The sequence below is a fragment of the Marmota monax genome, unplaced genomic scaffold (genome assembly GCF_021218885.2).
Source record: "Marmota monax isolate L192 unplaced genomic scaffold, Marmota_monax_Labrador192_F-V1.1 WCK01_AAM20220418_F8-fsc00274, whole genome shotgun sequence".
Classification (NCBI taxonomy): Eukaryota; Metazoa; Chordata; class Mammalia; order Rodentia; family Sciuridae; genus Marmota; species Marmota monax.
Window position 1 is genome coordinate 1,463,521 of NW_026694547.1, and position 18,273 is coordinate 1,481,793.

Here is an 18,273-nt window from a genome sequence, read left to right on the forward strand (position 1 = left end):
CTTCCACATATGAGAGAAAACATTCCACCCTCGACTTTCTGAGTTTGGCTTATTTTGCTTAACATAATGCTCCCCAATTCCATCCATTTTTCCTGCAATTGACATAATTTCATTCTTCTTTATGGCTAAACAAATGTCATTGTGCATATGTACCCCATTTTCTTTATCTATTCATCCCTTGATGGACACCTAGGTTGGTCAATGGTTCTTTCTCAATTCATCTCTATGGGCTTCCCCGTCCCCCCAGCAATGGATGTTAGTGACTCCTCTTGAATTCCCCATCTCGTGTGTGTGTGTGTGTGTGTGTGTGTGTGTCTGTGTTTACATCGCAGTACTAAGGATGGAACCCGGGGCCCTTCTACCACTGAGCTACATCTTCAGCCCTTCTATTTTTTTTTATTTTGAGACAGATTCTTGCTAAATTGTCACCTTGAACTTGTGATCCTCCTGCCTCAGCCACCAAATGGCTGGGATCGCAGGTGTGCACCACCAAACCCAGCTTCCTTCTCCCTTTAACCTGGATGATGCTAAGACTTCACTGGTACACTATTGGAGAGTTTGAGGACCAATTTCAACCCATTTGATCCTCATGATGCTCTGAATTATGCTGGCTAATTAAAATTATCCCAATTTTCTATTTAAAGGCAGAATTGGGAGTCAAACCCAGATTTTCAGTCTCCCAATCTGGTGCTCCGTCTACCATATGCCTCCGGGAGTTCATTTTCTATGACTGTTGCAAAGTATTCAGCCAGGATAGTGTTTTTTTTTAATGATTCTTTTGCTGAGTGGCAGTTCTCTTCTGTCTTTCCACCTTGCTTTAATCACAACTTTTAAACTGTAAGCACCATTGGTGTCCCTGATGCCAATATTTTGGCCAATTTCCTAACTCTGGTTTTCAGCACTATTTTTGGTGTTTTGCTTTAATGCAGATTGTGCAGGGGGCTTGAACATTCCCTGCTGCTAAAAGCTTTCTCCTGTGTCCTTTCCCTAGGTGCCAACATGGCTGCCTGCAGCGCCAAGTGTTCCAGAGCCCAGGAAACGGATGGTGGGGGGATGCTTTCTCCTGGGCTTTAAAAAGCAGTGGAATGCATTCAAAGTTTTCAATACAGAGATAGAAAAATTGACCAAGACTCTTCACCCTGCTACCCCGCTGCCTGGTTGGTACCAATATGGAAGAGAAGCCTGGTTGCTGTCTGACATTTCATCAACTGAAAGGTCGGAGACTGAATTTGATGGGAAGCAATAAGCTATGCATTCGAGATCCCTGTGATGTTCAGCCAAGTCTCATTCATTCTGCTGGACTCTTCACCTCCTTGCTCTAAGGGGAATGTAAAGCTGTCAACGGAAAAGCTGCAAAGACTGCAGAAAATTCTTCACAAAATTCTCAGATATCAAATTCCTGGTTTGTGCATCCTTATGCCCTTTGGGGGGGTACACTTCTGGTGACACTATGATAACTGCTTTCTACAAGACACATTAGGGAATGATGGGCAGTGGGGTGAGTATTAGAACCAGAGCTTGTAAAAAGGCAAAAGAAGTTAATTGATAATTCTTTTGGTCCCAGCTTATTTCCCTTTTGAATTTCTCAAACATAACTTTGCCTTGCAAGGCTGAAACTTTTTTTTTTTTTTTTTGCCTTTCTTTGAAAGAGCCTCACAATCAACCCAGACCAGAAGGGAAAAATCATAACTTTCCAAAAACTGCAACTTGGTCTGATCCCCTGTTGAGAGAGAGAGGCACCAGACACTTACTATAAAAATGAATATTTATGTGAGGAGAATATTAGCAATAAGCACATATGCATTCCAGCTCTGTTCTAAGAGCTTTGCACGTGTTCGTGTTGGGTGATTAGAACAGCATGCATTCACTTAATCCTCACCATCATCCTAGGAAAGGGCTATCTTGTCATCATCCTTTGGACACATGGGAAGAATAAAGTAGGGAGAAGCTAAATTTCCTGCCCCTGGTTTCCCAGGTAATAGTGGCAGAGTAACAATTCAAAGCCATAGTCCATGGTGGTTTTTTTGTTCTGTTTTGTTTTGGGTTTTTTTTGTGTGTGTGTGTGTGGCTTTTTTGGTTGTTTTTTAAAACCACTTTATTGTGGTATGATTGATAAACAAAAGACAGTACATATTTAATGCACACAACTTGATGAGTTTGGAGATAAGTATACAATTGTGAAACCATTACCACAATGATGCATAAACCTACCATCATCTTCAAATTTTCTCCAGCTTTATTTATTATTGTTAATTTTGTTATTGTTTATGATAAGTATACCAAAAAAAATCTACAGTCTTCACAGTTTTTTTCTAGAGAAGAAGGAAAGCCTTCCATTTGAGACGACAAGGACTAACCCAGGAGACATCATGCTCCGTGAAATAAGCCAGACACAGAAAGACAAATACCACCTAACACCATGTATATGATGAATCTAAAATAGTCAAACTCAGAGGCAGAGAATGGAATCATGGCAGCCAGGAGCTGGGGGTTAGGGGAAATGAAAGGTATTGTTCAGTGGGTACAAAATTTCAATCGTGCAGGATGACTAAGTTGAAGATAAATGACTCTATGTACAGAGGGGTTCTTATCATTAACAATAACTTATTGTATACTTTTTTTGGGGGGTACTGAGGATTAAACCCAGGGGTGCCTAACCACTGAACCACATCCCTAACCATTCTTACAAGTATTTTATTTAAGACAGGATCTTGCTAAGTTGCTTAGGGTCTCACCAAAATGCTGAGGCTGGCTTTGAACTTGCAATCTCCTGCCTCCCAAGCCCCTGGGATTACAAGTGAGCATCACCATGCCCATTGTATACATAAACATTTGCTAACAGAGTCCACTTTCTTATCCTCTATATGATATTGCATGGTAGCTAGAGTCAATTTGAAGAGATTTGTCTGCAGAATCTTGAAGATGTTGTTTCTAGGTAAAATATGTTTTATTTATAAATAAAGACAGGATCAGGTGCCTTCAAGGTGCTATGGCTCTAGATTATTTATAGGTGAAGAAAAAAGGTTGAAATGCAGGAAGGATTAGGGGATAGGATATCAAGATGTTCCAAGCCCACATCCCTGTCCCCAAACAGCTTGAGGTTACAGCAATAAACACCATGAGCTAACTACTGCTTTGGTTTTCCACTCCTAGATGCCAATTAACATTTGGCCTAACCTTCCTTGGACAGCCCTGTGTTTTGAGGCTGTAGGGTCATGCTGGTTAGCCCTGGCCTGGTATAGAGCAGTGTATCCTCTGGAAGATGTTTAGAATGCTGAAGGTATTCCCTCCACTGGAGTTCCTACAGCACGGCATCCTTCCACCTCTCTCTATAACACACCCATCACCTGGCAAAGTTGTATACATATTACAGAAGTTGTTCAGACTCCAACACTGTACACCTTTCCACAAAAGCAGAGGTATATTCACGAACTCAAAAGGCAACAGCCCCAAATACACTACAACCTTGTAGTATATTTTTTTGAAGGCTTTTGCACAGGCACTGACATCTTTAGCAACAGAGCAGACGGTAATTAAATAGAATCTAATGTTTTCCTGTTAATTTCAACATGAAACTTTCCTGTCTTCCAACTCTGGGTTGGAGGGTCCAATTTTGCCTCTGCACATTTCCATGTGAAGGTTAACCTCAGTACATCCTCTTACCTGATCTTGAACCATTGCTCCACCAAAAGCCCAGATGGCAGCAAACACAAAATAAAGCTCGTAGGTTTCCTTGGGGCAGTCTGCAGGGATGTCCTCCTTGGTCAGGAGGCATTCGAGAAGGTAGCACACCATCTGAACCATGCTCTGCTCTGGGACTGGAATTATCTTCTTAAACCTGTGAATAAAGACCAGGACATGCTCTTAAACACTATGGATGTTCCATTCTAGAAGAGCCATTGGACAACTATGGAAATCTCTTGGCTTCAGGGGACTCAGAACTGGTCAAGTTCTTTGGGGGTTACAGAGGACCTTGATGTTACACAAATCTTACTGTCCTCAGTTATTCTAGGGTCAGCTTCTTCTGAAAAGAAGCAATGGCCTGGTGATCGGCTGAGAAGCTTCCATTTCTCATCTTTCTTTCTTCTGATTCCCTCTCCCTCTCTCTTTCCTGCTCCTTGCATGGACAATCCCTTCTCAGATTTTGAGGAAAGTAGAATGCAACAAAACAAGTCAACATCTCACTTTTTTTCTCTTCTTTTAATTTCTTCAATGGCCAAAAAGGACATGTATGAATATATACCAACAAATCCCACTATTATGTATAATTATATTGTATCAATAAAAATAGGGAAAACATTGTCCAAAAGGACCTGAAAAGGCACTTTGGGAACAATTTTGAGGTCTGTTCTTTTACATCTTCTCCTCAGTAGTTTTCTTCCAACACACTGAAAAATGTTTCTGGGGCCAGAGTCTTGTCTGGATAGTAGAGGGGACAGGGAGAGATCTGACTGCTCTCAAAGGGAAATATGGTAACAATGGGCCACCGTCCTCCCTTGGCCACCTTCAAGAAAGGCAAAGAGAGAAGCAAGCTGATACACTCAGGTAGGAGAAAGTTTGAAGAGCAGCCTCAATAGAGAGGGGAGGGAGCTAGATTGGACTAGGATTGAGGGTGTTAGGTGCAGGACAGGCTCGTCTGCAGGGCATGCCAAACAAAGTTAGCTGCAGAATGACCTGGCTTCTCAAACCCTCTGTCTGGTTCTTTAACACCTGTTTGCTTCAAGCCCAAACGCCCACGCCCCCGCTCAAGGCTGAACACTTAACCCACCTTGTGCCGATAAGGCAGCTTGCAGAACCAGAGACCCCATTAGATTTGGGCTATAAAAACTCCCTGTGCCTGTTCCTTCCCTTTATCATAAAGTTCATTCAGACTCAGGTGGGTAAAAAAATTTCTAATCAAGCTTTTACCAGCTTCCCCTCAGGAATTATCAACTCCTGGCTACTGATGATACCTCCAGTCGAGACATATGCCAAATGGACTGACATCATCATGGATCTGTGGTGGCAAGGAACCTTTATTGATACTGGTCTTCTCTGCCCTCTTGTGGGTGCTCCTTACTTCCTTCCTCTTTCTCCCACACCGCCCCATTTCATCAGGAAGCAGCCAGAATGAGTCAATGTCCACTCTCATTTAATAACAAAGAAGGGGGAATGTCGGGAGTCGCCTGGGCTTCAAAGACTAACTTCCCCATCCCCCAAGAAGAGCTGTCCAATGGTGAGCCCTGCTGGCTCACATGATCCTTACCCACCAATCAGAAAGCACCCCTGCCAACTGTCAAACCATTCAACCATTAAACTGTCATAACTGTCAAACCACCCCCTGCTCTATAAATATGCAGAGCTGTTCCTCAATAAACGGGCATTTTCTCCATTGACAAGCCTTGTTCGTTCTTTCAATGATGATTTTTATATAATCCTGAACTGAATGGAATTCCTTATTTGAAAATGTACCTTCTGTGACTTTCTCCTGGTCTTCTATTTGTACTTTAGATCTTGACTTTGGAGGTCTTAACTAAAAGGCAGATATCAAGAGATGCACAAAAGACATGTCCAAGGAACCAGGAGTGTGTACATGCACACACACATATTCACACAGGAACTTATCTGTCCCTGGGTACTCTCTCCCTGCATGTGTACATAGGGTGTACACCACAGACTCACACACTCAACCCACACTATCACAGTCTGAGCTCCCAGGCTGCCCAGGGAATGGGTCTGTTGTCACAAGATGAATATCATCATCTATTGCCACTGTAGAAGTCACTCACTACCTTTGGGCCTCCAAGTGGTCCAGTGTGCTCTTCCCATCAGTGTTTTGTGTTTGTGTCTACTTCTTCTTTTTCTAATCTTTTGGTTAGCTTTCTGCTTTTTTAAATTGATTTTAAAAAAAATAAACGACAGCGGAATGCATTACAATCTTATTACACACATACAGCACAATTTTTCATATCTCTGGTTGTATATAAAGTTTGTTGACACCAATTTGTGTCTTCATACATGTACTTTGGATAATGATGTCTATCACATTCCGCCATCCTTGCTAATCCCCTGCCCCCTCCCTTTCCCTACCACCCCTCTGCCCTATCTACTTCTTATCCTTACCATAATGTTATTACCATATAATACTCTAGGTGTTATGAGTAATGAGAAAACTTAGTCTTGATGGTCTTTCCTTCAATTTTCCAATGCATACTTCTAACAGGTGATAAAAGGAAACCATCTCAGGCTCAGTGTTGGGTAAGGCACCATAATAGTGGGTACCAGGAGCCCTTACAGTCCCAAACGAGATTCCAGACAACCTAGGTGGGATTTGCAAAAAGGTTTCTCAACCCTGACCTTTCTACCTTCTCAGTGGTATTGAGGATCCAAGTGGGAGGTGCTGGAGGGAGGCTGTATATACAAATACAGGATTTGGAGAGAGCTTTGGCATATAGTGAGTGCAACCTTCCCTATAGGGAAGGCTGGGCTTGCCCCCATAGAGAGACAGGGCAAAGAAACTTCAACTGAACTAGTCCAGGCTTGTTTACTTTCCCCAGTAAGCCCCATCAAGCTTTGTAGAACTCACAGTGGTGTGTAGAGAGGTTTCTTGCTGGGGCAGCTTGAGCTGAAGTCTATTAAAGCCAAACAGGAAGGAATATTTCCTGGAATCCAAGTGTGAGCTGCATGCATGTGGGGTTGTTTGAGAGGCTGGCTAATGGTGCTGTTGGAAGGATGAGGTACTGGAGGTTTTTGTAAGGAGTAGCTCACGACTGGATGAAGGAGAGGCACATACTTTCTTCAGGGAATGCAGATGAGAGATCTTTAGTGATGGGGAGGAATACACAGAACTCCCAAGATCCCCCAAAGAGAAGGCATCAGATTTTAAGATCTGTTGTAGTTATCATAGCCATAGCCACACAGGTGTAGCCAAGTGATACCTCTCCTGTCTCTCTGTACCCTTCAACCCTGAGAAATCAGAAGATACAATTTCTGAGAAACGAGAAAAAGAGGTGAGAATACTCCCCTTCCCCAATGAGCTGCAGGGCAGGGCAGAAGCTTTCATTGTAGATGAGGCTTGCTTCTTTAAATTTTCCCTGGATTTGTGTGTGTGTGTGTGTGTGTGAGAGAGAGAGAGAGAGAGAGAGACAAAGAGAGAGACGCACACACGCACACACACACTACAAGTGGCCAGAAAATTGTGGACATTGATTTAGATCTCAGCTAGGGTGGGAGGAGAACAAACCACATAAAATGGTTTTGAGGGAACAATGAACAAACAAGGTAAGGTCGATTTATACTCAGCCCTTGTCTAATAAAATAATTAATATGTGTTGACGTTGCACAGCTTGTCTTAACAGGGTGGCATAAAACCAGCATCAGGATACTGTGTCTCTATAAAATAGAAGTAAGGCCTTGAAGTAAAAGCATCTGTTACTTATTAACTGCCACATCACAGAGTTCTGCTCCCTCATGTGTAGCCTTTTTGGAGAGCTGCAAGAAAAAAAATGAAATCACACCCCAGAGCGGGCACCCATGAATGACAACTATTCTTCTTCCCTGATAACCATAGATTTCAACAACTGGGGGGCCAGTCTGCATAGACTTAAAACAGTCAATCTTCGAGGCTTGTTTCAAATGCTTGTGTATGTGCCAGCACAGATGTGCACACATGCACACGCACACGCATGCGCGTGTACACACACAGATATGCAAATACACAAGAGTTTTGGTATCTCTCATCTTAAATGCAGAGAGTGGGGATAGCCTGACTTTTTGCTAAAGACTATATTGACAAGTGTCCCAATCAAAGATAAAGAGCAAGGGTGGACTGCTTTCCTAAAGCCTTACCCTAATCTGCCCATTTGATTGCCCACTATAGCCACTAGTCAGAATTTGCTCGCTACCAGGGCAGCCTTAGACTCCAAGGCTTTAGAGTCCATGGGTGATCAGGGGCAGAAAGCTTTCCAAACCCTTGAAAAAGATACTGACATTTGGAAAAAAAATAATTATTGACCCTGAAATATAAAAGCATATAAAAAATACACTATGTCGACTACTAGATTACAACTCAGTTTTATTGATACAAAGGTCACTTCTAATGTGGGTGGATTGTTTTAGGGTAGGGGCAGATTGCCTATGGCCCTTCATATTGCCATCGCAGTCTGGGGTTTCCCTTTCCTCTGCCTCTGCATTTGTGGGTGACTGGACAATTGGTGCCACAATCCTATCCTGTGCTTGACAGGCCCATGGATAAGGAGGCAGGGATCAATTTGAGTGATGGACTGTAAATTCTTGGAAACATAATCCCGACCCCAAATTTTAGAATCTTCAGGAACTATGGATCTCAGAGTCTTGGGCACTAGCCTCTGATGCCCCTTCTTGGCTGAATTATGGGAATGGGTGAAATGTTCATAGAATAATCTATCAAATGAGAGAGGTGGGGGAAGGGGAGAGAAAGAGGTTTCCAAGCACAAGAACCCCTTTATACTGACACATCAAACATTCTTACTGTCATAACTATCCTCTTGGTTAAGAGTCATTAACCTTATTTGAGTGAAAGGTGGTACTTGCTATAGTTTGGATCTTGAGTTTCCCCTAAAGGCTCCTGAGTTAAGACTTTGTCCCCAGAGAGGTGCTATTTGGAGACGGTGGACACGTTAAGAGGTAAGGCCACGCAGGAAGTCTTTAGACCACTGGGGCATGCCCTCGAAGGGGACCCTACTCTCTTCCTCTTTTTTGCTTCCCAGCCATGAGATGAGAGGTTTTTGCTCTGCCATGTATGTGTTCCTGACATGATGTGCTGCCACACATTCAAAGTAAGGGGGCCAACTAATCATGAATTGAAACTTCCAAATCTGTGAGCTAAAACACCCCTTTTCTCTTTATAAGTTGATTATTTCAGTTTTTTATGGTAAATTCAATATTTTTAAATGTATTTTAATCAGTTATACATGACAGTAGAATGCATTTATGCACTTTGATGTATCTCACATAGATGGGATATAATTTCTCATTTTTCTGAGTGTACATGTTGCAGAATCATTTTGGTCATGCAGTCATATATATACATAATGTAATAATATCTGTTTTATTCTACTAACTTTCCTATCCCCATATCCCCTCCCCTCCTGTCACTTCTCTCAACCTAATCTAAGGTAACACTATTCTTCTCTAGTGTCCCCCATCTTATTTTGAATTAGCATCTGCATATTAGAGAAGACATTCAGCCTTTGGTGTTTGGGGATTGGCTTATTTTGCTTTAGCATGCTATTCTCCAACTCCAACCATTTACTGGCAAATGCCATAATTTCATTCTTCTTTAAAGCTGAGTAATATTCCATTGAATATATATACCACATTTTCTTTATCCATTCATCTATTGCAGGACACCTTGGTCGGTTCCATAGTTTAGCTATTGTGAATTGAGATGCTATAAACATTGACGTGGCTGCGTCACTGTAGTATGCTGATTTTAAGTCCTTTCGGCATGAACTGATAGTGACGGAAAGCTGACTCACACAGGTGGTCAGGGTTTGTTGCTTTTACTTTTGCAAAATCATAAGAGCAGAAGTGACCTCCCAGTATTCAGTGGGGAAGGACAGGTCAAATGATAAATTATACCCAATTCCTGAATTGTGAATACCCAGAATCAGAAACAGAAACCAGGCCCCATGTGTCCCTGACAGCGTCATCTTCATTTGTAGGCCTGTTGGTCTGGCCTGTGGATCATTTGTAGGAGAGACAGGTGCTATCCTTGTGAGCAGAAGGATTTGAGTCTCAGGACTACCATCTGATATTATAGCCACCTGCCTCCTTCATGTACATATACCAGTGTGGCACTTATGAAAGGTACTTTAAACCTTCCTTCTCTTCAGTCACCTCTCTTCTTGCCTGAACTGACCATAGGCATTCCGTGGCCATCCTAATGTGTGTTCCCCTCTGCCATCTGCTGTGCCTGGAGGGTTCTGACTTTGGGATCAGGACAGAACATCAGCAGGGCATCAGCTGTGAGCCAAGGATTCTGTGTGGCTGGGCTCATGTGCTACCGTTGTTTCTGGGCTTACCTGGTTCTGAGTGTGTCCAGACAGGTTGGAAGATACTTGTCAAACAGAATGGTTAGGTTGGCTCTCTCTGTCTGGATTTCCCTCTGGTCAATCCAGCTGTTCACTGCAGGATTCCATCCCAGGTCTGCTGGGTTGATGTATAGGATCCCTGGGAGGAAAGAGAATGCTGGGCACTGAGGATTCCATACAGGTCAAAGTATGCTTTCCCCAAGGGAGTTATCTTCTCTGTTTAAAATATTGTACAGGAGACTGGGACATAAAAAGAACAGAGACCTGGCCTTGGTCAGAGAGGGCACATGTGTTTACTATTGAGGATCAAGGCCAACTGATCCATGACAGATGAAGGAAGAGCTGGGTTGGGAAGGATCCCAAGACCACAAATCAAGGCTTGGGAAGAAAGAAAACTGTGACTGATCAGCAAAACTTGTCATAATGTGGGAGAGCGCAGTGGATTAAATAATGGTCTCCTAAAAGATATGACCACATCCTAACCATTGGAACCTGTTACCGTGAATTTATTTGGGAAAGGAGCCTTTGCAGATAGATGTAATGAAGCTAAAGGTCTTGTGATGAAGTTACACTACGTTGTCTGGATGGGACATTTACAAGTGTCTTTATACGAGATAAAGGAGAAGAGATGCATACAGATGAGGAAGCCATGAGAAGAAGGCACAGGTTGGAGTTATGGGGGCCATAAGCCAAGGAGAATGGAGATGGGTGATACAAGCAGGGGGGGTCTCTCCTACAGCTTTTGGAGGAAGTGCAGCCTTGATGACCTTGATTCTGGATACCTGACTTGCAGAAAGGTGAGAGAATAAATTTCTGCTGGTTTGAAAGCCACCAAGTTTATGGTGATTTATTACACTTGTTACTGTGACACTAGCTAACTAAAACAGAGTGGGAGAGAACTCTCCTGACCTGTGTTCACCAACCTTAATCCAGGTTCTTGAAGGGGACCCTGATATTGAGGACAGAGATCAAAAAGTTTCTCTTTTTTATTATGAGTTTTTATTTTATTATTATGTGATGAAATACTTTAACAGCTTTATTTAGGTATAATTGATATACAAAACAGATGAACTATTTTTTAACAACTTTATTTAGGCATAACTGATATACAAAACACTGTACACTGAAGTAAGTCAATCCCCCAAAACCAAAGGCTGAATGTTTTCTCTGATAAGTGAATGCTAATCCATAATGGGGAGGGGGGCATGGGATGAGTGGAGGAACTTTGGATGGGGGCAAAGAGGAGGGGAAATAGGGGGTATGGGGGTAGGAAAGATGGTGGCATGAGACATTCATCATTACCCTAGGTACATGTATGATTGAATGAATGGCATGACTCTATTTGGGGTACAACCAGAGAAGTGAAAGATTCTGCTCCATTTCTGTACAATGAATTGAAGAGCATTCTGCTGTCATGTATAACTGATTAGAATAAACAAATAAATAAATAAACACCGTACATATTTAATGCAAACTATTTTGATGAATTTGGGACACCCAAATCCACCTGTGAAACCATCACCACAATTAAGTTAATAAATGTATCCATTACTTCCAAAATGTCTTCACCCTGCATAATTGAAACTTTGTACCCATTCAACAAAATCTCCCTTGTGCCCTCCTGCCCAGGGCCTGTCAATTACCATTCTCCTTTCTATTTCTTTAAATTTGATTATTTTCCCAAATCAGTTCTTTTAACCTCTAGGCTCTGCTAATGAATTTAGTTAGCAGAGATACAGGAAAATGAAGGTAATGTTGCTATTTTCCATGAGGATTTAATGAGAAATGATGATTTGACATGGAGGCTAGAATGAGCCTCAAAGTAGCCTAATTTGAGACACTTCTGTGCAGTGGACATTTGTCTGGCTTGCAGGCTATTTCCCTTCCCATTGCCACATTTCTGAATGAACAAAACCACTGACTCTGGTCTTATAGTGCCCATTTCCCCTTGTGATTGTGGATGAGTCCTGAGAACTAGGCTGGAGTTTTGGATGAGCAGGTTTCTGACTTCCTTTAGAGCCAGAAAAACCCAATGTCCAACTCAAAAGTACCCATCTCAGTTGAGCAGCTTTACCCGCAGGGCCATACCTGCTCTGGAGACGGTTGCTGGAGTGGCCGTGCGCAGGTGGCTGATCTCAAAGAGGAGCCGCATTGTAGGGTTAAGAGGGATCCTCTCATTGCTTGCCAGGGTCAGCACCTGGAAACCACAGGAGGGATATCCCGTTAGGGAGGTGTTAGGACACACTGCCAGCTGGTGAGGATTTGGTGGGTTGTTGTTGTTGTTGTTGTTGTTGTTATTATTATTATTATTATTGGTGTGGGTACCGGGGATTGAACTCAGAGGCACTCAGCCACTGAGCCACATCCCCAGCCCTATTTGGTATTTTATTTAGAGACAGGGTCTCTCTGAGTTGCACAGCACCTCTCTTTTGCTAAGGCTGGCTTTGAATTTGTACTCTGCCTCAGCCTCCCGAGCCCCTGGGATTACAAGTATGTGCCACCTCGCCTGGCTTGGCGGAATATTATTGATTGGGTTATGGATGTTCTAAGGTTTGAATAGTCTCCCTGGAAAGCATGTGTTGGAAGCTTAATTCCTAATGCAATTGCATTGAGAAGTGAGGCCTTCAGAGGTGACGAGACGAAAAGGCATCTGCCTTCATAAATGGACCAATGCTAATTTAAAAAGGGCTTGAGGCTGCAGTTCAGTCTCTGCTCTCTTGTGCATGCTTTCTTGCCCTTCCCCCTTCTACCATGGGATGAGCACAGCAAAGAGGCCCTGAGCCCTGGATCTTGGACTTTCTAGTCTCTAGAACTATGAGACAAATAAATATCTTTTCTTTATAAAATTCCCAGGCTCCAGTATTCTGTGAAAGTAACACAAAACAAAGTCAGAATGACTATTCTTTTTGATTGTAAGTACTTTCTAAATTTTCTACAGCAACTCTCTTTCTCCCTTCCTATCTCCCCTCCACTCCTTCCCCTCTATCCTCTGTGTGTGTGTCTGTTGAATCAGGGGAAAAAAGTTATTTAAACAGTTTAAATCGGTGCCAATAATTTGAATGAACCAGACCACACCAGAATAATAAAACTATTAAAAGAAAAGAGCTTCAGTTTCAAGTTTCTACTCTTCCTTCTTAAGTAGTCCCACTGGGACGGTGTGCATTTATTCTAATGGTTCTGTGAATGTTGCAGCCATCTGAACACTTCCAATGTGGATGGGCTTTCTGAACGTGTTTAGCTACCAGCTTAACAGACGTTTTACTGGCCGTTCAGTTAGCTTTCATTGTTTTATGAAAAAATAACACAGGCTCACAATGGATAGATATTTACCGCTATGGAGGGAGTCTGACAGGCTCAGAATGTTTCTGATCCATCATTTTCTGATTTTTAGAAAAGGAAAAGTATGAGGAAGAAAAAAAGACTTGAATAGATGATTTATGATTTCTTTCCACTCTGAATGTCAAATGAATCTGCAGGCAGAAGTTTCTGAAGGAAACAGAACACCATCCCAAAAGTGGGCCCTTGAAGCAGGTCAAGGTGGGAACATAATCAGTCAGTCCTGAGATATCTGCAGAAGACACCAGCAACAGCTGCAATCCCTGGGCCAGCCACTGTGAGGCGTCTAGATTTCCAAGTGCACCTGCTTGGAGCACTGGCTGTATTGATGGTTAGGGATGACATGGGGATTTCCCTCCCCGCTTGCTTTGATACCTTGTTGTCATCCATGACAGTATTCAGAGATTCAATCCACATTGGATCTATGTCACCATCCAGTAAAATCCACTTAGGTCCATCATGGGAGATGTTGGCGAGCTCCCGCATGATGGAAGAGAACAACCCTAAAAGGAAGCACTGGTAACTTATTTTCCATTCGACATCAATAATCTTTGTCTTAACAAAGCTTTGCCCCACTAGCACTCAAAAGGAGGGGTAAATAGAACAGGTAGATCAGACGAGGCTCTGTGTCTTGCTCTACTGAAAATTCTCTTTGACCACACCAGAGGTGCGCTCTCTCTGGGTCTCAGAGTAACTTCCTGTGAATCATTTCAGCAAGTGACTGTAACATGACAGAATGACATTTAACTTGGTTAGGTGAAATTTTCACCCTTCCTAATTGCAGCCCTGGTAAATCTTGCCTAAGACAGGACTTGGGCTTCTCCCTTGATTCATATTGTCATTACATGAAATTTAAACACTAACTTAGATTGAATTGATTTTATGATATTAAACTTTCCCACTCAATAATACAGTTTGCCTTTTTTTTCTTCATTTATTCAGTTATTGTTTTATGTCCACCATAAAATTTTATAGCTTTTTTTATATCAAAGATTGAACCCGGGGCACTTAACCACAGAACCACATACACAGCCCATTTTTAAAATATTTTGAGACAGAGTCTTGTGCTAAGTTGCTGAGGCTGGCTTTGAATTTGCAATACTCCTACCTCAGTCTCCTAGTCATTGGGATTATAGGTGCCTGCCACCATGCCCAGAAATTTTATCACTTTTTAAATATATCTCTTTAGTTAAGGATATTCCTAAGTATATCATCTTTTTGATTGTTATTGTGAATGGGATTTTCTCCCCCTATATTTCCATGTTTAGGTGGATATTGCTTGTATAGAGTATAGAGATAAGCTATGAAAGTTTGCGTAATTATTTTATGTTTGGTTAACATTAATAAATTTTCTTATTAACTCTAGTGACTTTTTTTTTTTGCAATAATGTCCTGTGGGTTTTCTAAGCATAAAGTTGCTGAATGAGCAAAACAATAATGTTTCTCCTTTCTTCTAATTTATACCATATATTCCCTTTTCTTATCTTACTGCATTTTCTAGAATCTCAGCAGAGAATGCTGAATAATAACGTTGATAATAGGCCTCAGTAACTTGTTTCTGATTTTAATGGATGACTTCAGTGTATCATTATTCAGAGTGATTTCATTTTCCTCTTCACTTTAGGTACCATATTTAAGGGATATCTTTCTATTCCAATTTTGTTTAGTACATTCAGTAATGGCTTTAGGTTTTCAGTATCTATAGGTTCATCAAATAATTTTCTCCTTTAACATGTCAATACTTTTAGCTAATACTTTTTTTAAAAAATAATTAATTTATCCTTATATTCCTGGAATAGATTCTACTTTGTTTAATTGTGTCATTCTTTTTTTTTTAAATAGTAGTTAATTTTTATTCTAATTCTGCCATAGGTAAGAACACATAGAATTCATAAGTGCAAAGTTTTTCTAGTTCTTGGATATTTTATTTGTACCTATTTGACTCATGAAATATAAAGTGATATTTTTCTTTTTTTAATTTTTAAAAAATTTTAGTGCATTACAATTATCCATAACAGTGAGGTTCATTTTGACCTATCCATAAATGCATATAACATAGTTTTCTCCATTTCAATCCCTAGTACTATGCATTTTCCTCTTCTCTTCTTTCTCCTCAGCCCCTTCCTATAGGCAATTAGTCTCCCTTCTATTTATTGATATTGTAAATTGATACACTATTACAGCTGTATTATTCTTTTGAGATTCTGTTGGATTCTATTTACTGATATTTTATTTAGAATGTTTGCATCTATATTAATCTATAGCAATGAGTAAAACTGAACTTTTATTATTATGTTTTTGTTGTTCCACATGCAAGTTGATTTAAAGATTATTCAGGGGCTGGGGATGTGGCTCAAGCAGTAGCGCTCTCGCCTGGCATGCGTGGGGTGCTAGGTTCGATCCTCAGCACCACATAAAAATAAAATAAAGATGTTGTGTCCACCAAAAACTAAAAAAAATATATGTATATATATATATATATATATAAATTCTCTATCTCTTTTATATATAATATATAAAAATTCTCTCTCTCTCTTTTTTATATATATATATATATATATATATATATATATATATATATATATATATATATATTATATTATTCGGGCTCCATAAAATGAACTAATTCAGAGCTATTCTTTTTGTGATTTTTGAAATTATTTGTTTTTGTTCTTTTACTTTCTATATATTTTGTTTAAATTAGTTTACTCAACTTTTCTACTTCTTGTTGAATACATGTTGTTAATTTATATTTTGCTAGGTGATCTTATATTTCTTCAAGTTTTTCAAATATGTGTCATCTACTTAAATACGCTAATCTTGTTTATATTTACTGTTATATATCCTTTCTAATTCCTAATCATATATAAGTATTTACCCATTTCCCCATTAATTATGTACACAATGAACGTATTGTTCTTTATGTAAAAATGTTCATATTTATCTTCTCTATGATTTGTTTTGCATCTGTTCCAGACTAATTTCAGATTTTATCTTTATTAATTTCCTTTCACTCATTTTCTTCAAGTTTAGTTTGAGCAATTGCTTAATACAGATGCTAACTTCCTTGATTTCTAGCCTACCTTCCATGATAAATTTTTTCCTTATAGGGTTTAGAGGTATTCCATGGATTTCATATAAAGAATTCTTTTTATTAATTCTGAGAGGCTTTGGAATTTAATTTTGTTTTGGATCCAGAGGTATAGAACATTTCTTGATTTGGAAGTAGTAAAATTAGCCTGGATAATTTTCTTGTTAGTTGTTTTTAATCCTGTTGCAATATCAGAGAATGTGGCCTATAAATTGATGCTTTTGAATTAAATATAGCTTCCTCCGAAGCCAACAAAATTTTTAATTTTTGGAAATATTCCATGAACCAACTAAGAAAAAAATATTTTCTATTTATAGGATGCAGAGTTCTGTGACTATGTGTTATATTGAGCTTGATGATGTATTTACAAATTCCTTTCTATATATACTTATTTTTCTGTCTCCTGGAATTTTCTAATTTTGAAAAGAATATATTAAAATTAACCCACCATATTTTATTTTTATCAAGTTTTTCCTAAAAACTTTACAAGCCTATATGCCATTTACTTTACAGATATCTTATTCAGTGACTATAGATTTGTGATTATTTTATCTTTGTTAATTTCACCAACTTCAATGAATACATTTAATAAAAATGTTAGTCATAATCACAACAAAATTTAAAATGTGGAATTTTATTATTGAACTTAAATATAAAATGGAAAAGGAAGTGCTTAAGACTATCCAACAAAATTATAAGACTATTGAAGACTATTGAAGAACTAACCTTATCAGGTATTAAAATATGCTATCAAATGATTGTTACTAAAATAGACTGACATTAGTACAGGATTAGATAAGTAGGGGAGTGGAACACAACAGAAAGCCCAGAATCAGAACTCAGTACGTAGAATTTAATAAATGACAAGCTGGCGTTTAAATTCAGAGGGAAAGGATGGTTTATTCAATGATACTGATACTGGCACAATCAATTACCCATCTGGAAAAAAATAAAGTTCATTTTCTATTCTACCTCATACTAAGCCCCAAAATAAATTCCAGATGGATTAAAAAAAAAAGTTAATGTAAAAAATCCTTATTGACCAAATTTATGATACTACATCTGTAGCTGAAAATTAGAAGGAGTTATAAACTAAATAGGAATCCCAGATGCTAAAATGACTAGACAGACATAATTTTCCTTTTCTTTAAAAAAAAATGTATGGCTCAATATGCCATAAAAAGTCTACGGAGCAAATGATCCATGGGGAGGGGGGCATTCGCAGTGTCAATAACAGATGAAGAGTTAATATCTTTGATATATGAAGAATTCTTACCCACTGATTCAAAATAACAGGGAGAAATAAAACACACGAAGACCAATGAGAATGAAAAGATGCTAGGCCTCACTAACAGTCAGTGAAATAAAAATTAGAGATGCTGCTCATTACAATTTCCCTGCTCCAGGCTTTTGACGGACGCTCCTAAATTAAAGACATCCGGACAGTTTGGCTCTGATGGAGGCAGACATTGAAACAGCAGGCGGGAGCTGGATTTCCTCATTCTAGAAGCACAGGGTGAACAAGGGTCTGGGGTCCTTTTAGTCACCATGGAAGGGAATATGGAACCCTCTTGAGGTTGAAAGGACATCTGAGCATCATCACCAGGGACCTGGCGAGGGCAGTGTTCCCTGGCATGCAGCCTCCCCATCACTGATGGGGCCCTGCTGATGGGGGAGAGGTGTGCCTGGGGCATGCCAGCCTGCACCTCTTCTTCGGAAGTGAACCGTGGGCTTCCCTACCTCGCCACACCTTAAACCCACTCACCACCAGGCAGTGTAGGGACTCCATACTGC

The 18,273-nt window shown here is 40.1% G+C and overlaps 1 protein-coding gene across 2 annotated transcripts in view; it reads right to left on the reverse strand.

The window, feature by feature from the left end:
• Window positions 1–18,273, reverse strand: part of Dnah9 (dynein axonemal heavy chain 9) — a 330,995-nt gene that overhangs the window by 173,265 nt on the left and 139,457 nt on the right. For both annotated transcript variants that reach the window (XM_046420725.1, XM_058571595.1), the window contains exons 33-36: window positions 13,764–13,891; window positions 12,141–12,249; window positions 10,044–10,191; window positions 3,664–3,838 (exon numbers count right to left, since the gene is read on the reverse strand). In XM_046420725.1, coding sequence (XP_046276681.1) covers window positions 3,664–3,838; window positions 10,044–10,191; window positions 12,141–12,249; window positions 13,764–13,891 — 560 coding nt within the window. The remainder of the gene's footprint in view (window positions 1–3,663; window positions 3,839–10,043; window positions 10,192–12,140; window positions 12,250–13,763; window positions 13,892–18,273) is intronic.